The 22,295-nt window shown below is 41.4% G+C and overlaps 2 protein-coding genes across 2 annotated transcripts; both read left to right on the top strand.

Annotated features, from left to right (window-relative positions):
- The first annotated feature begins 1,474 nt into the window (after window positions 1-1,474).
- Window positions 1,475-3,851, top strand: LOC129822069 (RING-box protein 2-like). The gene is made up of 3 exons (XM_055879956.1): window positions 1,475-1,771; window positions 2,255-2,302; window positions 2,726-3,851. The coding sequence occupies exons 1-3, from the start codon at window positions 1,597-1,599 to the stop codon at window positions 2,842-2,844; spliced, it is 342 nt and encodes a 113-aa protein (XP_055735931.1). The 5' UTR covers window positions 1,475-1,596; the 3' UTR covers window positions 2,845-3,851.
- A 5,265-nt stretch (window positions 3,852-9,116) lies between these two features.
- Window positions 9,117-17,029, top strand: LOC129822071 (rhodopsin kinase grk7a-like). Its single transcript, XM_055879957.1, has 4 exons — window positions 9,117-9,834; window positions 11,291-11,728; window positions 15,009-15,286; window positions 15,463-17,029. Exons 1-4 carry the CDS (start codon window positions 9,241-9,243, stop codon window positions 15,797-15,799), a joined length of 1,647 nt encoding a protein of 548 aa, XP_055735932.1. The 5' UTR covers window positions 9,117-9,240; the 3' UTR covers window positions 15,800-17,029.
- The last annotated feature ends 5,266 nt before the right edge of the window (window positions 17,030-22,295 follow it).

Raw genomic sequence — 22,295 nt, 5'->3', positions numbered from 1 at the left:
TAATCAAGATGTTTTATTTTTTACAAATGTTACAATTATTCCACTTTGCCATTGAGTTATTTGTGTAGATCATTGACAAAATGACATTTAAATCGATTTTAATCCCACTTTGTAAAAAAACAACATATGAAAAAAGGCAAGGGGTGTGAATACTTTCTGAATGCACTGTATTGTTTAGATATGGTTACATCTACGTAGTGGCAAATGTTTGGAGAGGCCTTTGCAACAATCAGCCTTACAGAATATACAATACCGAATAGCACAGACAAATTACTTATATCATGTCTCCTCATCATATCAGATGTGTCTTGCACTCTATTGTTTCTTCCCATCCACAAAATTGACATCCAGAGAAACATGAACACTCCTTTAATATGTTTGTCTATTGAGTATTTGACTCAGTTTCCCACCCAACTTGCCCACATGCTCAGAAAATGCTACAGGGGTGAACCCCATGTTCATCAAACAGTTTATTTGTATTACCCTCTCACTAGTAGCATTTGAGTACACAAACACCATGTTTTAACTAAATGTTACACATTTACTTTTTTTATAGTTCTTTATTATTTATTCTAGGCTAAAAGCAAATGAATGAGTTAAACTGTGTGGGAAGAAGTCAATCGAGGGGTCTCAAGGGACCGAGGCAACAGGATACTTTAAAAGCACAGTGCAGAGCATTACAGAGTCATGTGGTACTTTGCGATTGAGTAGAAGACTTGGAGGAAAATGGGGTGTAATTGCCTCAAAAGTATACAACCCTGTGAACTCAAGACCTGACTCAGCTGTACATCAACATTCCTAGTCATGCTATGTTTTGGGAAATAATAAATTGGCTTATGGCACGTATGTGCATCAGGCTGGAGCTGTTTTTGATGAGATTGAAGTTTTGATTGCCTTCTATTGACGTTGTTTTCCTTCATTAGGACCCTGCATAGATAAACTAGGTTATTGGAAATACTTTTCCTGTTGCTCTACAGTGACTTTGAAAGCCAGCATTTCCTGATTTAAATAGCATGTTTTGGTTATTTCATACATATATAATTTCACATAACAGGGAGAGAGAACACCACTGAGATCAAAACAGAGCTGAGTGTATAAATAATTTGAGAACTGTGGTTAGATTTGATTGGATTTTGAGAAAGTCTGGTATAGATACAGTATTCTCTTAAATAAGAAAATATATATTACTTAAAAGTTTAGTGCCATTATTAGTTTAACCATAGGCATTTCAAGTGTTTGTTTTTTACTCAATTCATTGAAAAAGTACAACTGAGCAACAGTAGCCATACAGTATATAAAAAACAACATACACACAGCAAAATAACCAGAACAGAAGGGTGCACAATACACAATAAGAGCATCTGTTACTTTTTCTTAGCTTCTTGAGACCTACAGTGAAGTATTTTACCTTCATTCGCAGTAGCCTACCTTTTAATCTTTGGCTCCGCCATGTGTTAGTTTGTTAGTACTGCAGATGTGTTTTAGCGCATGAGCGTCTCTTGGTTTGTTTGTTCTGCTGGGCTGGTTTGTTTGCTCCACGGACTAGCTAGACTGCTTATTTCGTCCATTTTGTTTTACCTTTAGCTAGATTATTATATGGCAACGATGGAAGACGGTGAAGAGCCGGGTTTAATTCACTCTCACAGCTCTACTTCGGGGTCAAAATCGAGCAGTGACAAGATGTTTTCTCTCAAGAAATGGAATGCTGTGGCAATGTGGAGCTGGGATGTGGAGTGCGATACATGCGCCATCTGTAGGGTCCAAGTTATGGGTACGTTTGTTTAAATCAGTGATTTAGCTAGCTAGCCAGTTACAGTAACTAGTTATAGTAGTACACCCATAGGCAACTCTTGGTGTGCATGAAGCTAGCTAACAAGATAAATACAGTAGCTTAGTGGTCAGACAGTCACCTAGCTAAGCTGATTAAGAGATGACCATCATCATGTCATGAGCAGACTGACCGATAATGGATCCTAGTTGGATAGCTTAGCTTGCTAGATCATATCTAGCTACAAAACAGACAACTAACGTTAGCTAGCTAATATAGCTAACGTTAGAATTCTGAAAACATGACTCAAGGCATTGCAAGGAATCAAGCTAGTTACAGTAACCAACTAACCTCGCATGGGAGGACTGAATCGCTAGCCAGCTGTGTCAGTCCATATGTCACCATGCAGGAATGGTCAACGGCAGCTGTGCACCAGTATAGCTAGTTGGTTAATACGTTTCCTTGATATATACCTTCTCTCCGCAGACGCATGCTTGCGGTGTCAGGCTGAAAATAAACAAGAGGACTGTGTCGGTAAGCTACTTTAAACGTCTTAGCCAAACATTTATATAGCCCCAAGACACCAGACAGTTCAATCTGGTGTTATCAGACCAGCGGTAGGTATGGGTCTGCTCCAGTGTTGGGGTAACCTGGATACACATTTTATAGATCCAGAACCGGGCCACAACTCCTACTGGTCTCACACCAGGAGATGTGCATGTGACAGATATACCTGGGTTTCTGGCCTAGTATATGGGGTTACAATTTGATAAAGCCAGGGTATCTTAACCTTGGTAAAGCAGAGTTTGTACTGTGTATGCATTAGGATACAAATATTGATTGTGTGTGTACCAATATGCTTTACCATCTATTCTGCTCTTCTGCTGACATGCTGAATTTGAAAATACCATGTAGCACACAATTTCATAGTGTGTTTCTGTCTCCCCTCTTTCACAGTGGTATGGGGAGAGTGCAACCACTCTTTCCACAATTGCTGCATGTCTCTCTGGGTGAAGCAGAACAATCGCTGTCCACTGTGCCAGCAGGACTGGGTCGTACAGAGAATCGGCAAATGAAGTCCCTCTAACTTCCCCATCCTTTCACTGCAAGTTTGGACATTAGACCGGACTGAGAAACTGCGACCTATGTACATGTGTGTGCATGCCGCTGTCATTCCTTCGATGTTAAGATATAGAATGAATGGCCAATATCCAGATGAACACGTCCTTGCCCCACTGTTTGATGGAAACACTGGCAGGTGCAGGGCAATGCTGAAGAACTCTGAGGATAGGTGCTGCGCTTAGTGTCTTTGTTAACTTTTTTTTGTGTCGTCCAAGATGTTTTTGCGAGAGAAAAAAGTTAGTTATTAAAATAAATCTACACTTAGCTTTGTTATTTCTTCCTTTTAGCATTTTAATGTGATGGCTTATGGTTATGGTTGCATCCCCTCAGACCATGAGGTGTCTGCCTTTCTTGCTACCCGTAAGAGCCCATTTAATATGTCACCTACTAATCAAGATAATGTTTACAGAATACTATTGCCTCTGCATTATGTGTAGACTATTGGGGTTTGGATCCATGATGCTGCAGGGACTGTGTTTAGTCCCGGGCAGAGGCAACCAGTAGGAGAGGAGCACTCCGTGTCAGTCAACCAATCAGAGAACTTCCATATTGCATAATTGTGGCATTGTAATTGCATAATACATGCCAATCAGACACGTTACACTTGTCTATAAGAATAGTCACATTCAACTGATGAAATAATGAGTTAAACTTGAAATATTATATTCTGCTTAACATGCATTTCATGTGAAATACATGAATGGTTTGGCAAATGTTTTGATGGATATTTGTGTGGCTATAGCCAAAGTTTGGAAGCCTTTTCCTTCCTGATCTTTTCTATGGTTACAAGCAGCCTTGTATAGGAATGTAACACCCTGTCGCTTCTATGTGGGAAACAAGGAAAATTAGACCTATAGCAATGGCCACTGTACAAACATACCTTTTCCTATGACTGAACATGCCATGCTCTGCTTTTTCAGTAACTTAATGTAACAGCTCAGATAAACTATTGAATAATTAACTTTGTGTATACATGCCAACTCATTTAAAATCACAACTACAGGAGCTGTTTTGGATGCAAGGAGTTGTGCAAGAATATATGACACGACCTGAGTTGTGTAATTGCTGAGATGATGTATATACAGTGCAAAAACAGGAAGAAAAATCTTTTGTGTATCACTCTGATACTGTACAGACAATACCTGTCAAACGTTTGGACACCTACTCATTCCAGGATTTCTCTTTATGTTGACTATTTTCTACATTGTAGAATAATAGTAAAGACAGACTATGAAATAACACATATGGAGTCATGTACTAACCAAAACAATTTAAAACAAATCAAAATATATTTATACTTGAGATTCTTCAAAGAAGCCACCATTTGCCTTGACAGCTTTGCACACTCTTGGCATTCTCTCAGCCAGCTTCATGAGATAGTCACCTGGAATGCATTTCAATTAACAGGTGTGCCTTGTTAAAAGTTAATTTGTGGAATTTATTTTCTTCTTAATGCATGTGAGCCAATCAGTTGTGTTGTGACATGGTAGGGGGGATAGCCCTATTTGGTAAAAGACCAAGTCCATATTATGGCAAGAACAGCTCAAATAAGCAAAGAAAAACAACAGTCCATCGTTACTTTAAGACATGAAGGAAGGTCAGTCAATCTGGAAAATTTCAAGAACTTTGAAAGTTTCAAGTGCAGTCGCAAAAACTACCATCTCATAAAGACCGCCACAGGAAAGGCAGAGCCAGAGTTACCTCTGCTGCAGAGGATAAGTTCATTAGAGTTACCATCAGAAATTAAAGCCCAAATAAATTCTTCACAGAGTTAAAGTAACAGACACATCTCAACATCAACTGTTCAGAGGAGACTGCGTGAATCAGGCCTTCATGGTGGAATTGCTGCAAAGAAACCATTATTAAAGGAGATAAATAATAAGAGACTTGCTTGGGCCATGAAACACAAGCACTGAACATTAGACCATGTGGAAATCTGTCCTTTTGGAGTCCAAATTTGAGATTTCTGGTGTTTGTGTTACGCAGAGTAGGGGAACGGATTTGTGTTTGTGAGACGCAGAGTAGGTGAACGGATGATCTCCGCATGTGTGGTTCCCACCGTGAAGCATGGAGTAGGAGGTGCTTTGCTGGTGACAATGTCAGTGATTTATTTAGAATTCAAGGCACACTTGACCAGCATGGCTACATTCTGCAGTGATATGCCATCCCATCTGGTTTGCACTTTTTTTTTTTTTTTTTTTACCTTTATTTAACTAGGCAAGTCAGTTCAAAACAAATTCTTATTTACAATGACGGCCTACGAACGGTGGGTTAACTGCCTTGTTCAGGGGCAGAACGACAGATTTTTACCTTGTCAGCTCGGGGATTCAATCTAGCAACCTTTCGAATACTGGCCCAACACTCTAACCACTAGGCTACATGCTGCCCCACTTAGTGGGACTATCATTTGTTTTTCAACAGGACAATGACCGAACACACTTACACGCTGTGTAAGGGCTATTTGAGGAAGAAGGAGAGTGATGAATTGCTGCATCAGATGACCTGGCCTCCATAATCACCCGACCTCAACCCAATTGAGATGGTTTGGGATGAGTTGGACCGCAGAGTGAAGGAAAATCAGCCAAAAAGTGCTCAAATGTGGGAACTCCTTCAAAACTGTTGGAAAAGCATTCCTGGTGAAGCTGGTTGAGAGAATAGCAAGAGTGCAAAGCTGTCATCAAGGCAAAGTGTGGCTACTTTGAAGAATCTAAAATATAACAAATATTTTGATTTGTTTAACACTTTTTGGTTGCTACATGATTCCATATATGTTATTTCATAGTTTTGATGTCTTCACTATTATTCTACAATGTATAAAATAGTACAAATAAACAAAACCCTTGAATGAGTAGGTGTGTCCAAACTTTTGACTGGTACTGTATATACACAGTTTACAGTATATATATATATATATATATATATATATATATATATATATATATATATATATATATATATACTGTATATATACTGCTCAAAAAAATAAAGGGAACACTTAAACAACACAATGTAACTCCAAGTCAATTACACTTCTGTGAAATCAAACTGTCCACTTAGGAAGCAACACTGATTGACAATACATTTCACATGCTGTTGTGCAAATGGAATAGACAAAAGGTGGAAATTATAGGCAATTAGCAAGACACCCCCAATAAAGGAGTGATTTTGCAGGTGGTGACCACAGACCACTTCTCAATTCCTATGCTTCCTGGCTGATGTTTTGGTCACTTTTGAATGCTGGCGGTGCTTTCACTCTAGTGGTTGCATGAGACGGAGTCTACAACCCACACAAGTGGCTCAGGTAGTGCAGCTCATCCAGGATGGCACATCAATGCGAGCTGTGGCAAGAAGGTTTGCTGTGTCTGTCAGCGTAGTGTCCAGAGCATGGAGGCTCTACCAGGAGACAGGCCAGTACATCAGGAGACGTGGAGGAGGCCGTAGGAGGGCAACAACCCAGCAGCAGGACCGCTACCTCCGCCTTTGTGAAATGAGGAGCACTGCCAGAGCCCTGCAAAATGACCTCCAGCAGGCCACAAATGTGCATATATAGTCTATATATATAGCATATATATATATATATAGTCATAATCCTGCCTGTCTTCTGCTCCTCAGCCAAAGCACACCCCCTTTTGGCACAACAGAGCTTTAAATAGACCCAGCTTACCTACATGTTTCATCAAACTTGGCTACTCCTCATGGTTTTAAGCTACTACACTTGGCATTGATCTTGCCTATAGGGCTGTCTATGGGCTTAGCAGAATGGCAGTGATCTCCAAATGCAGCTCTCTGTTCCTTTTTTTACCTTTGCCCCCAATCCCAGGTCAGGACTAGCTCAGCGTAACAGTCTTTGTGGAAGTCATCCATGACTTCTGCCTGACTCCTGACCTGTGGCTAACCTTTACTAAACCTCTCAGAAAGTACTTGAATAATCTATACTTCACCACCATCATCACTAAATAACAGAAGCAGTATAGCCTAAGCACGAGCAATCTGCAGTTCAAAAAACAACAAAGTAAAACCCCTGCCACTATATCAGTAAACAGCTGAGGCATGGTGCTGTAGAAATGTAACCACTTAAAATCATAGCAAAGCTATGACTACAAGGACTGACCATCATTGAGATACAATGTTTGTTTACAATTACATTGTTTACAAACAATTGAGTAAAACACGCTTATATGGGTTCTCATGGAGTGTGACAGTTGAACTAAGCTCATGATGCATTTATAAGTTATATTCTTCAATACTCAATGGGTACATACAGTATCATTAATTAGAAAGTCAATCACAGATTTCATACAGTAATGTTGTTGTATACTGTACGTTAAAATGGTAATAAGGCCATACAATAAACTGGGCACGCCAATTCTAATATGTGTACCGGAAGCCAACGGATATAACGATTAATGATGTGGTTGTAATGCATTGTAAGACTTATCATAAGTACAGTATGTGTATGACCCCCTTAAAATGTATTAGTATCATTTTTTTATACGCTGAAAATGTGCTACCTAGAGAGAGACACCGTTTATTATAAACCCTGTTATTAGACATAAATGATCATACATGGCTATAACAAGTCATAATGTAAAAATGTTACCAAAACGAGTATTTTTATAACTGCCTTTTCCTGGTAAGACAATGAATATCTATGCCGATACCCTAGAGGTTAGCGGTACACAGAGGCACAGATTACGTGGTGTGCCATAATGGTTGAGTGAGCTCATCCTTGAGTTTCAGTAAGAGCACTTCCATCAGAACAGCTCAGAGTAAATTTATTAAGCTTGAGTGACAGGTTGTATAACCTGAAGGTGAGATAGTGCCCAGTTGAGTGGCTAGCAGCCACAGGGTGCTGGAGAGGATCTTGCAATTATGTTTAGGCTACACCTAACAATGGATTACTACACACCGTAGCCTACACCAGAGAAATAGTGGGTCTCAGACACATTTGATCCTAGACCCTGGCCTGATCCAGACCATGCGCCTTGATTTGATTACATCAGAGATTATTGTGATCTAGTGTAAAACTTGATTAATCCAAACTTGTTATCCTATGATTACATGATTTTTGGCATATTGTGATAAATAAAGAATAGGCAGAATATCAATATAATACAAATTATTTTATATTAGAAGTCTATTAAAAGTAGTGCATACGGCCCAGTACATCACTGGGGCCAAGCTTTCTGCCATTCAGAACCTATATACCAGTCAGAGGAAGGCCCTAAAAGTTGTCCAAGACTCCAGCCACCCTAGTCATAGATTGTTCTCTCTGCTACCGCACGGAAAGCAGTACCAGAGCGCCAAGTCTTGGTCCAAAAGGCTTCTTAACAGCTTCTAACCCCAGCTTCTACCCGCCACCCCATTTTTTACGCTGCTGCTACTCTGTGTTTATTGTCTATGCATACTCACTTCAACTCTACCTACATGTACATATGACCTCAATTACCTCAACTAACTGTGCCCCCGCACATTGACTCTGTACCGGTACCCTCTGTATATAGCCTCGCTGTTGTTATTTACTGCTGCTTTATTTGTTAATTTAAAATAAAAATAAATTACTTAACCAACAATGCAGTTTTAAGAAAAATAAGTCTTAAGGGTTTGTAAGTAAGCATTTCACTGTAAAGTCTACACCTGTTGGTATTCAGCACATGTGACAAATAACATTTGATTTGATTTGATTAGTGGAGTAAATTAATGTGTTCTCTTCTCATAACGGAATAGAAATAGCCTACAGCTGAAGTGGTTATTCTAGAGAGATCTTTCACTACTTCTTGAGAGAATTGAATTCACAGTAGTGTTTCCCTATGTCTATGTCATTAAATCCATTACTCTCCTAAACCAGACATTGTCTTCTGAAATTGAATAGTCTTTTATCACCTCAATGTGTAGCCAAATGGATTTTAACTCTTAGTTTACATCTTTCTATCCATAATATTATGACACCCAGGTCAGCACCTCACTACAGTTACGCTGGCATTGTCCCCATCTAAGTTAGTATCCAGCTAAATATAGACCGACCAAAGCTTCTTAAGTTAGAAACCACATAAGTTCCTTTCCGTGAGCAGCGTCCATGAATGAGCACACAGACACTTACTTAAGAGAAAATCCCTCATGTGCTTTTTAATTCTAGATGAGGCATTACGTGATTGAGTCAGAGAATGTCTTCTGGTGTGACGCAGGTGTCGGAGCTGCTCAGTCACACCAGGGACCTGGAGAGAATTGGAAACACTACAGGGAAGCACACACAGGGAAAGAACACAGTCTTAGCATAATCTTACAGCGGCCTTAGCTCCCTGCTCAGCCACACTGTGTAGTAGGGACAACCCATCGCAGCAGCCGCCAACATGTGTGACATGGGGGGATTGGATAATCTGGTGGCAAACACGGCCTACCTTAAAGGGGGTGACGAAAAAGAGATGAGGAAGAGGCGGCGTAGCCTGTCCCTTCCCAAGCCAGAACAGTGCGTGTCCATCCGCGCCACGGTTGGGAAAGAATTTGAGATGCTCTGCGAGAGGCAGCCCATTGGGAAGAAGTTCTTCCGGCAGTTCCTCCTGGAGTCCAACCCGCAGTACGTGGCGGCCGCAGAGTTCCTGGACGAGTTAATCGACTGGGATCTGGCAGAAGGCGCTGGCAAAGATAAGGCGAGGATGAACATCATCAACAAGTTCTGCAAGGCTGACTCCAAGAACTTCCTGTCCTACCTGACGGGAGAGGTAGCGGACAAGTGCAAGGCGGTGTCGGACAAGGACTTTGAAGATGTGATGATGGGCAAGGTGAAAGATGCCACGCGGGAGTACCTGAAGGAAAAGCCCTTCACAGAGTACCAGACCAGCCCTAACTTTGACAAGTTCCTGCAGTGGAAAGAGTACGAGAAACAGAAAATCACTGATAAGTATTTCTATGAGTTCAGGACCCTGGGAAAGGGAGGCTTTGGAGAGGTAAGTCCACAAAAAGTATACAGTGCAGCTGCCTAACTGACAACGGTAGTGAAATATTACAGTTCTAAAATGTAAACTTAAAAACGGTTTTAGCACTTTTCTAAGGGTATGCAACAGTTACAGTGAGAATGGGGATGGTACAAATACAAATGATAAGGGATGATAAAGAAGTCACTAACAGGGATAATTGTTTGTACCTCATCTAACTACATACTGCCCGGCTAACACATTTGGTTCCTTGAAAGTTATGGGAATGTTACGTTTTTGGTTTCCAATTGGTTCTGGAAATGAAGACATATGTTTCCTGACCGGTAAAACGTAATGTTTTTTATTTAAGTTCTGAGAACGAAAAAAAAAAATTCACCTGTTCTGGGAACATACATTTTTAGGTTGCAGGAAGGTTCTGAGAACAATTTACTATGGTTCCCTGAAAGTTTTCCCGGGAGGTTTTATTAACGTTCTGATAACATGTTTCTATAAGACTTTTAATAACACTGCTAGTTTATTTTGAGTGTCCAAGCACAGATAGGACACATGGAAATTCCTTTGCTCAGGCATTAATCATGCGAACACGTTTCTTTTTTATTGTGACACGGCGTCAGTGATATTATATTGTTCTTCTGTTCTCTATCCATGGAATTCTTCCACAACTCATACAAAGCTGTTAATTGTAGTCTATTCAAACAGACCCCATTTCAAAGGAAACAAGTACTCATTAAGTGGGCGCGGGAAACCTGTAGGAAACGTTATGCTGTAATACTGAACAGAAAAAAAAATATTCTTAACATTCTCTGAACTATTTGAGGAAATTCCCAATGTCAACCCAGTTGGAGAATCTTCCTAGAACGTTACCAACATTTTAATTGAATGTAACCGTTTTTTTGTTTTTTTTTTACTTTTAGGAAATGTTCTGTTAAATTAATGAAATTAATCAAGAAAAGTTCTTTAAAAAAATCTAAAATAACAGCTTTAAACTATATAACTGATCAATGCACCAACATACCAGGTCATTTAATGCTTAAAAACAAAAACAAAATGGATGAGTAAGATATTTGGCTACAGAAGTGCCATTTCTTACCGATCTCTACAGCTTCTGTCCAAAAACAAACCCAGTGAAATGACGTCAACATAGCTAACGAACTAGCGACGTCGGTCGCGGCGTACATGATCAGAATGGCACATCGACGAACCACCAAAAACACACCCCATTTCTGTAAAAAAATTGTGCCCAAAGTTGACCATTAAATGTGCTGAGAATGTTCCAAAACTAAGCAACTATCCTGCACCATTCCCAGAAAGTTGTGTAAATTTGTATGCAAAATAACCATAGGACAACCACAGTCTCACCAAGCTCTAAGAAACATGTGGTTCTCAGAAGGTTTTGTGCTAGCTGGGTGATCTTAACATACAGTTATCAAACATATTTGTTTTAGTCCCTCTCTATCTCTCTGCATAGGTGTGTGCCGTGCAGGTAAAGAACTCAGGGCAGATGTACGCCTGCAAAAAGCTGTGCAAGAAGCGTCTGAAGCAGAAGAATGGTGAGGGCATGGCACTGCTGGAGAAGCAGATCCTGGAGAAGGTTAACAGCCTGTTCCTGGTCAACCTGTCCTATGCCTACGACTCCAAGACCCACCTGTGCCTCGTCATGACCCTGATGAATGGCGGCGACCTCAGGTACCATATCTATAACATTGGTGAAAAGGGCCTTGAAATAGGCCGCATCAATTACTACATTGCACAGGTCACCACAGGTATCCTCCACCTACACGCTATGGATATAGCGTACCGAGACATGAAGCCAGAGAACGTGCTACTGGACAGCTTCGGCCAGTGTCGACTCTCGGATCTGGGGTTGGCCGTGGAGCTGCCTGGCGAAAAGACCATCAATCAAAAGGTAAGGGCTCTGATAGGCTGAGATGATCTCCATCCTTGTTTTGGGGCGGCAGGTAGCCTAGTGGTTAGAGCGTTGGGCCAGTAACCAAAAGGTTGCTGGACCGAATCCCCCAATCTGACAAGGTAAAAATCTGTCGTTCTGCCCCTGAATAAGGCAGTTAACCCACTTCCCCGGTCGGCCATCATTGTAAATAAGAATTTGTTCTTAACTGACTTGCCTAGTTAAATAAATAAAAAATATGTTTAATGACTCTATGTTAACAATGATTGAGTTGTTTTTAGAGTTAGGGTGAGATGACATGCTATTTCATGTGAGATTACATAGGGATATATCTATGGATAGGGATCTATCCATAATACCAGGGTTTTACGTCATTACCATCCCACTGGGCACAAACTGGTTGAATCAACGTTGTTTCAACATCATTTGTCAACGCATTGTGATGTGGAATCTACGTGGAAAAAGTCACTGTTGTTTTGAGGGTGAAATTGCATCATGGTAACCAAATATCAACATAGACAAACCATGTATAAAATAGGTTGAGTTTGTACCTTTAAAACAACGTCAGATCTTCAAAGTTCTATCCATCATCAGACTAAAACAATAGGCTGGGTCACACCTCCTACAGGAGAATTGATCTATCTACAGTTACCCTTTGGTCTCCCATCCAGGGTTTTAACTAAGCCTAGCTATGACATTTGTCACGGACTATTACCAACATGCTATCTTGAATGCTTGTTGAGAGATCTCCACTTAAAAACTAGATAGATTCACTGTTGCTATTGAAGTCATTCCAAAGGGTATAGATTTAACAGACAAATGAAATGTGACCATACTTTATCACTCATATGTTATCATGAATTATGCTATTTAGGCCTGTATAGCATTTGCAAAGTCATAAACGGCTATTGTTACAATTTAACCCAGAATTCAACTAGAAATAGATAAAACAATAGGCCTAAGGTTTCAGGCTCTGGTTGATTTCAAATGTTATGATATTTAGTGATACACAACCAAATATCAACATTTGAAAGAGATGTTTCTTCTGCTTGGATAGTTCCATCTGTGCCACTGACTTAGTCTGGCTGTAAATCCAGTTTGTCTACAAATTAATCATTGACATGTTGGATTAGCAAACAAAAATCTGTTCAAGAATAGGACTAAATCACATCAAACTATTTCAAGTTTGATTTGATTTAGTATTCTTCTTCAACTTAGACGTTTGGTTGAGATGAAGACGTGAATCCAACAATAAATGATTCATTTGTAAACGAACAGCAATTAAATTCAGTGGCACAGATGAAACTATCCAATAAGAAGATACATCTCTGAAATACAACAAACAGCCTGACAAGTTAACAAATTATATGTTGAATTCACGTCTCCAACTCAACCAAAAATAAAAGTTAATGAATGGGATTAAGCCAGTGGCTCAGAACTATCTCCTTTAAATGTTGATATTTGGTTGCACTATCAACCAAACACTATTCAATATTACTTTTGTAATACACTAAATAGCCTAAAGTTAAGGCTTTCTTACAAGTTAATGTAACATTCAACCTTAAGATGAATAACACATCCATGGCCACATTTTGAGGTTACTGTAAAGATAGTATACTATTACTTCTTATGTAATCATATAAAGCGTGCATGTTTAATATAGCATGCATAGGGCCTTGCAGGTCTGTGGAGATCTTCACAATTGCTGTAATAATCTGTGAAGAATCTCAAACGGAATTGATCACTTGCACCATGTAATTGTAATGTTATCTCCACTGCAATCCAGGTCATTTGGTTCTGCTATTTTATTTATTTTATTTATTTGACCTTTATTTAACCAGGTAGGCAAATTGAGAACACGTTCTCATTTACAATTGCGACCTGGCCAAGATAAAGCAAAGCAGTTCGACACATACAACAACACATAGTTACACATGGAGTAAAACAAACATACAGTCAATAATACAGTGAAAAATAAGTCTATATACAATATGAGCAAGTGAGGTGAGATAAGGGAGGTGAAGGCAAACAAAATATATATATAAATAAATAAAAATATAAAAAGGCCATGGTGGCGAAGTAAATACAATATAGCAAGTAAAAAAAAGTAAAAAAAGTAGAGATAGTAGAGATAGAAAAAGTAGATTAAGCGCAGTGATAACACATTAGTCTGAACTAATTATCTAACATTGTATTCCCATTTGAACTTTGCTGTGCTTTTAAGTGGTTGAAAGCGCAGTGACATTTGGATGACAACTATACCAAAATGTTTTTCCATTGGATTTTGGTTGTGCTTTTAGGTGGTTGAAATAAAGCATAGTGATAACACATTGGAAATTCAACTAATGTTTGCCTGTCTTTTTGAGTTGGTGAATATAGGTTGTAGTCTCACGTCTCAACCAAATATAACTCAATTATCCACATTGAAATGACGTGGTGTGCCCAGGGGGATGTGACCTGTTCCACGTTAGTTACGTCCATGACATTGACCTCTCTGTCACTGTCTATGACTCAGGCTCCCGATCCATAGAAGGGACACGTCTATCCTCACTCATATACAGTCGACTGCTGATTAATGCAGTGACCTACAAATATCTGAGGAGCCAATAAAAAGGTTTGCCTATATTTGAATTGGAACTGGTCCGTGAACTACAACACACTTCACTCTCATTAACCTTCAGTCCCTCACTCACTGTTGAGTGACACATTGGGGCCTAAAACAGGCTTGTCCCATTGGGGATTGGCCTTGGTCAAAGGGCTCAGTGCGTTAGCCCCCAGCCCACTAATCTTAGCATTACTCAGAGATGGCTGGGATCTGTCTGTGAGGAGAGGCTCAGTCCCAGTAGGTATCCACTCAGTGGAGAGTGGTGCAGCCCAGGGGGGGCTCAGGTCAGGACATGGCCTCAATAGAGGGCCTACTGGAGGCTAGTGCAGGGGAAACCTGGTGCAAGCATGTGGTGCTGATGTAACAAAAGAACGTTGGTAGAATTCAGGAATATAAGGTCCCTGATAAAAGGCATGAGGAGCATAAGGGTAGATTGGCCTATGTAAGGGTAGAATTAATTAATAAATCAATCAAAAGTTGTGCTATGCCACAACCAATTTGCCACTTATTAGCGTAACTAAGTGAAGCATTGTGCTCTAGTCCAAAGTTGATTTAACACTGAACATTTATTTGCTATGATATGGAACCCTAGAACTAGGCCTAACCCCTCACTTCTCTTTCTCTGTTTCCTTCTCTGTCATCAAACCTCTGTCCTCTCCTCCTCCCTCTCCTCAGGCTGGCACAAGTGGCTACATGGCCCCAGAGATCCTGAAGAAAGAGCCTTATCGGATGTCAGTGGACTGGTGGGCACTGGGCTGCAGTATCTACGAGATGGTGGCAGCTCGCCTGCCCTTCAAGGACTATAAGGAGAAGGTACAGAAGGAGGAGGTGGCAAGGCGCACCCTCGAGGATGAATGCAAGTACGAGCACAAGAACTTTGACGAGGGCACCAAAGCCATCATCGACCTCTTCCTCAAGAAGAAAATTGACGAGCGTCTGGGATGCAGGACCAAGTAAGAGCTGACTGCAGTTTCAGCCCAGAGATATTCCCGACTACATGGCCGGACCAGGAACAACTCTAGGGCCCTCTAGAGGTTTTCCTGGTCAGTTCTAGGTATCATATAAGGTGTTTTTTTTGGGGGGGGGGGGGTATATTTCTCTGACTTCAGTGTGTTTCTCTGTTATCCAGGAACGAGGACCCAAGGAAGCATGAGTGGTTCAAGGGCATTAACTTCCCTCGACTGGAGGCGGGGCTGATCGACCCACCCTGGGTCCCCAAGCCCAATGTGGTCTACGCCAAAGACACGGGGGACATCAAAGATTTCTCTGAGATTAAGGGTGTCGTGTTTGACGACAAAGATGACAAATTCTTCAAGGAGTTCAACACGGGGGCGGTGCCCATTGCATGGCAACTGGAAATGATTGACAGCGGACTTTTTGACGAGCTGAACGACCCCAACAGGAAAGAGTCGGCCGCTGGATTGGACGACGAGGAGAAGAAATCAAAATCCTGCACGCTTTTATAAAAGCTCCTCTATACTATAGTTAGCTTTGAAAATTACAAAAGTCCTATCTCATTAAGAACATTGTAACGATAATCATAGCCACAAAAAAAGATGTGAAGTGGTAGTAAAATCCAGTGCCAGGTCAAGACACATATTTCCACCACTTCACACATTTTTTGGTGGATATGATTCTTCCTGCTCTATTACATTGTAATGATCATGATAAACCACAGCACTTACGATGATATCAGGAATCGATAAGGTGAGTTTGTCTATATCAATGGGCAGGGTCAGTGTCTGTGGTAGAATCAACAGGAAAAAGCTAGACTAGAGGCACTGGCAGAGTTGCTGTAGCAGGCTTCTACCACAAGGTGTCCCCAGATATCTATATATGTGGATATTCACAAGTCTTCTCAATACTGACCTGCGTGAAACATCTTGCCTTTTTTTTAAATGCATATGGTAAGATCACCTGTGCATTTGAGTGGGATGTGGTTTTATTGGATTGCAAAGCTTTAACTCTTAAAGCCTTAGAGAGCATGAACTCTCACTCCTTCACAACTATATCCCAATGACCAACAAACTCCCAAATCACATTTTAACAAATGTATAATATACCTACAAAATGGATCTCACTGTGTTCAGTCTTATAAGCTATTTGTAATAGTGATATGTAGGGTTCTTTCAAGTGCACAATAACAATGTATATGCTAACTTATTTTCACCCATTAGTTACATTTAAAGGCCCAATGCAGCTGTGTTTATATCAATATCAAATCATTTCTGGGTAACAATGATGTACCTTACTGTAATAGTATTCCATTAAAATGAACAAAAATAGCTTTTTAGCAAATAACTATTTCTCAAGCAAGAATGTTGCAAGGACTGCCTTGGAGTGGTCTGAGTGGGGAGGGTAAAACTGAAAACTAGCTGTTATTGGCAGAGAGGTTTGGAACTCTCTTTGTAATTGGTCTATTCATTAAATTATCACCTGGTGATGTCACCAGGCAAGCCAAAAGTCCCGTCCATGCAAACCTGCTGATTAGATCCTGTGTAGATTGTATTTTCAACAAGCAACTATCAGGAAATAACACTGATCAAACTGTGTTAGTTTCATCAGCTGTTGCACAATATGATACAAAACACAGGAAACACATAATTTTGACTGCACTGGGTCTTTAAGAATGTGTGGGCACCATAATGCACCTTACTAATTAAGCATGTTTATTTAATTAAGAGACTGAGACGATCATAGAGGATTTTGGTGTCTCTATGGACATTGTAGTCTTTGTATGAGTTGAATGGATCTCAGAAGAATGTTAAATCAAAAGCTGGTCCTCGTTTGTGCTTGTGTCTTTGTTACATTGAGCTTCTTGAAGTGACATTTGATTTGCAATTCTTACAGTGTAAATCTCTCTTTCTTTTTTTGAAAGGATTGGAGATTCTTGTGGTATGTGCATGCTGAATGGAAAGGTGATATGTGCTGTAGGAAATTGTTGAAAATCATAGAAATAATGAATGCTTTTTATATATTTATCTTTGTGAATGTTCTTTTTACATCCCTGTATAATCTGTGTATTATCTGTTTGAATTTAACCTCAAGTACCCCTTTCTCTGCCTGAATTTCTCCAACTTGATTTGAGAGCCATTATGCTTAATGTCACAGTCTTTTGCCCTAGCGAATTCATCTCCAACCGCCTCAATACTCACAATACAGATATAATCTAACCCTGCTAATTGCATCTATCTTCCCCCATTCAACACTCAGATCAGATGTCAACCCGTTTATGTTTTCGTAACATATTACTCCATTTTTAATCCGATAAATATCCTTTACTGACGGATGGAAACCCAGACTCTGGCGTGTAAGTCTTACAGTTTGGCGAAACACAGACACATTTGTGAACAGGTTTTGAATGTGTGGGACATAAACATGTGCGGTGCTAAATCCTGAGAGAGGCGACCTAACAGGACTGAGATGTTCTGTTGGTGTGTGTCTTCCTGGGAATTACAAGGGGTTTAGATAGAAACCCAAGACACAGCCGGAGTCTCATCACACTTAATGGCAGACGAGGGAGTCATCTGTGGATGACGTGTTGACAACAGCAACCCGTCATCAGGTCTCGTGGAGACATGTTTTTACCAGGCACCTATGACCTTCAACAAATGTTTAGTCCCTGGGCCTTTTGGAGCAAGGAGTGCAACTGTGGCCTTCCAACGCTGCACCTGCTGCGACCTCGGCCTCCACATGTACACACTCCTGTCCTACACACACACACACAGACACACACACACACACAGACACGCACACTTGTTACCTCTGTTGTGGCAGTGGGTATTAGAGATCAAAGTGGGACAGGGTGTAATTTGGGATGTGTGTTTGGTACATGCTTATGCACAGGATTAACTTCAAAGGGCTGCAGCACACTTCAGCTCTGGCATCTCCAGGGTGTTACCCCCTTTTCCTCCTGAGGAATCAGTGTGTTTGCGTGTGTGTGTTTGCCCCGTGTGTGTGCACTTGCGTGTGTGTATAATATGCACATACGTGTGTAGTGTAGGTGAGAAATGGGTAAACAGTAGACACAGAGCCTATTGTCTGTCCAGAGGGAGAGCCCAAGACAACCGCGTGGGAGGATGAGGAGGAGGGCTGGTCATGGCTCCCTGTCTGACACTCCACTCCAGGCAGTTTACTTTACCACAGGGGAACTGTTTAGCTTTTGGTTTACATTCAATTTATCCAGCTTCATTGCTTGAATTTTTTACATTTCCACAAATAAGTGAATTCCAACACGCCATCCAACAGAAACATGGTGTCTGTGTTTAACATGCTTCCCTCCAAGGCCTAATGTGCTGTATCCATGGATCCAGACCCCAGAGCCCCCTGCCAGTATGGACAAGAGGTAGGAGTAGCAGGCCTGGGAGACACAAAAACACGCGTGTGTGCATACACACACACACACATACTGCATCCTCTCTCTACCACTGTCCCAAATTACATCCTCCTTCTGCCACCATCACCTGTCACATACAATAGAGACCTTTCCATCAAACACCACAACCCCAAGGAAACAGGTTGGTTGGAGCTCATTATAAGTTATTTATTGAATCCTGAAGTCTGAGTGTGCTGCAGTGTACCGCTTACTACTCTGTCTTGCCTCCAGACTGTAGGGTGGCAGAGGAACAACACATCAAAAGAGTGAGAGAGGATATATAATGATAGAGATACGTTATTGAGGAAATTTTACGACTTATTCTCATTTTCCTGAGTGCTGAGAAATGATGAATCATATGTTAGTATAGGCATCATCAACATGCTACCTCTGGGGTTACTAGCAGAGCATTCTTTGGCAGCTAAGTGTGTGTGTGGGAATTTGATGGAAATTAAATTAATGAGTTTTAAAAAAAACTTTTAATCTGTAATCTATAGATAATTTTCAGTGCTTGAATAGATTTCATCCCATCTCTGAGCTGTTTCCCATGTCCACGGGTGAAAGCAAGTAGGCCCAAGTTAATGATCCTCAGCCACCCTTTAAGACTTTATAGTGCAGTACCGTGCCCCAGACCTGGATTCAAAAACTATTTGAAACCTTTCAAATACTCTGAGTGTTTACTCTAGCCGGCCATTAGTGCCATGTGGGCGGGGTTTGCCATTTTGGGAATAATCTATTGGTCTGTTAAGACAGGAATGCTCAATTAAGCTCAGATAAAGTCTTTGAAATTATTTGAAATTCTATTTGAACCCAGGTCTAATCCTCAGTCCCCTGTTAAATGTACAGTTGAGAGGTCAGGTGCAGTACACTGCCCTCACTCTGTCTTATTTTGACAGACACACTAATTTAAGAATCACTAGGTATCTGTGGCCCCATCTCGCTAGACTGTCAATCAGTTGGTATTTAGGTCCAACTGAGCTCAAGTTGCCTTTTCAATCACTGTAGCCGAACGCCTGTTGTAAATACTTTCACTGGTAACATACCAATACCACATATCTTAACTATGTGTAACTCAATCTGTCATATTTATAGTTCTGTTAAATGACATTTTACATGCAAAGGCAAGCAAAGATACAGCAGTGTGTGCTACTGAATGAACTAGACAGACCATTTGAAATGAGAAACCACACACACACACACACACACACACACACACACACACACACACACACACACACACACACACACACACACACACACACACACACACACACACACACACACACACACACACACACACACACACACACACACACACACACACACACTGAGCCCAGATGTTACTGTTGGCCTGTTTGCTTCCCTTACTATGTTTATCCCAGCATGCATAGGTGACTCTCCATGTCCTGCAGAAGATTATTCGGCCCTGTGCACTTTTCCACTGTTCCTTGTTTTTCACTACAACTCCCATCCGGTCACCATCCATGCCTCTTAAAAGAATGCATTCTCCAGACAGCAGCTCTAGTCACATGCTTTGTCAAGCTATTATCATATAATAAGTATGTACAGCCATTCATAACATAACACCATTCCTTCACTGCAATATTCCAGGTATTGTTGTGACAAGGACATCTTAATGGGTTTCTTGCCTGAGAAGTTGTAATAAAAAGTGTACTGGATGGATCAGTTGGGCAGGGTCACACACACATGCATGCACATACACACAAGCACACACGCACAAACTAACCTTCCCTGCTCACTACACACACACACACACACGCCACGGCCCTGGCACCTCTGAAAGCAGCCATTTGATGGCGCGGTTTCTCATTTGCCGTTTGGGTTGGCATCGGACAGGCTCTCCTCTCCCATCCCGTGTGGGCCCAAGGCCCCTCCGGCCCCCCTCTGAAAGATTCATGGAGCCTGCAGGGAGTCAAACTGCTCTCACCTGTTGTCTCTGGCAGCTTGAGGGGTGACGATTAGCACCCCTCGCTGACAATATGCTCTTTGTTCCCCTTACTCTCTCACTCGTTTTCACTACCATCGCGCTCGCTTTTCGCACTCTGTCCGCCTCTCACTCTCTCAGTGTCACTCTCTCTCCCTCTCTCTTACTCTCTGTCTCTCTCTCTCTCGCTCTCATTCACTCTCTCTCTCTCTCTGTCCTTTCCTAACGCCCTGGTGGGCAATGTGCAGTGTGTGGAAAACAGTTTATCAGGGTAATCCTGTACAAATAAATTGTGTGACGGGGCCACACGTGCTGCGGAGGTCTTGCCATTCGGCCAATCGTCTCACCCAAACTAGCTTTAACTCATCTCCGTACAATTATATGAAGATTTAGAGGTTGAACGCTTAGTTTCATCATGCATACAGTAGATTAGTGCATTAGCTTCCATTAGAGGGTACCACCAGGCCTCCCATAGACCTCTATGTGGTGGGAATGTGTGAAAGGGCCTGTGTTCCTTATGGCCAGGGAGGGCATGAGGGCACACACACATACACACACACACACACACACACACACACACACACACACACACACACACACACACACACACACACACACACACACACACACACACACACACACACACACACACACACACACACACACACACACACACACACACACACACACACACACACACACACACACACACACACAGAGGTCAGGCAGAGCATGCATGTGTGTTGTGCTGAGAGCAGGCAGTGTGTGACACTCCCACTGCAAGGGGTCAAGACTTCACAGCTGTGTAAGGAAGAACTCTGTGAGATCCGGGTAAACTGATAGGCTCCTCTTTACATATAGTGGATAGAGCATTGTGGAACCCATGGAAGGATGTTGTTCCCTAGAGGAACATACTGCATTGAAGGAGTGGGTGTGGCACATTAAGGAGAGACTTGTCTGATGTCAGTCTGTTATTACCCTCAAAGTAGTGTTGTGTGAATGTATGTCATACTGTACATGTTATCAACATTATCCCTCTTTCACAAGTTATTGTCCCCCATGATGAAATCGGGGAGGGGACTGTGAATCTATCGCCATCCGTTAGTATGTTCGTTCGTCACACTCCATATCTCAGACAGCACTGGGACGATTTTGACGAAACTTTGATGAATGATGCGTCTTGGCATAGAGATCCGTCATTTACAAAATTACACTGATTGGCCCAAGAGCAGCGCTGCATCATTCGTGGGGGAAGACGTGTTTATTGTTGCCTTGTTTACCATTTTTAGAGTTCACATTACTCGTGTGGCAACCCTATGGCCTGTATACAATGTACATCGACGTGACATTTCATTGTAGTGATCAGGGTTAGTCAGTATGGGTTAGAATTGTATGATAGAACCTCACTCACTGTTATATCATTTTACTGATTTGCCATTTGTGTTACCAGATCTCCATGCTGTTTGTGGAAGGATCCGCAGGCCTTCCTCTGAGTGGAGGAGTGCAACCCAGGAGAGGCAGTGCCAGATCTCCTCTCAGCATCACTCTGTAACAAACATTGCCCCTGTGGGCCATTAGGAATAAAGCCATCGTCATGCTTTAGGGCGCAGCTGATAGGCCCTGACAAATTGAGTCCCCCTCT

The sequence above is a fragment of the Salvelinus fontinalis genome, chromosome 24, assembly GCF_029448725.1.
Source record: "Salvelinus fontinalis isolate EN_2023a chromosome 24, ASM2944872v1, whole genome shotgun sequence".
Lineage (NCBI taxonomy): Eukaryota > Metazoa > Chordata > Actinopteri > Salmoniformes > Salmonidae > Salvelinus > Salvelinus fontinalis.
Note: the sequence above shows the minus strand (reverse complement) of the source record. Positions and strands in the feature narration are given on the sequence as shown.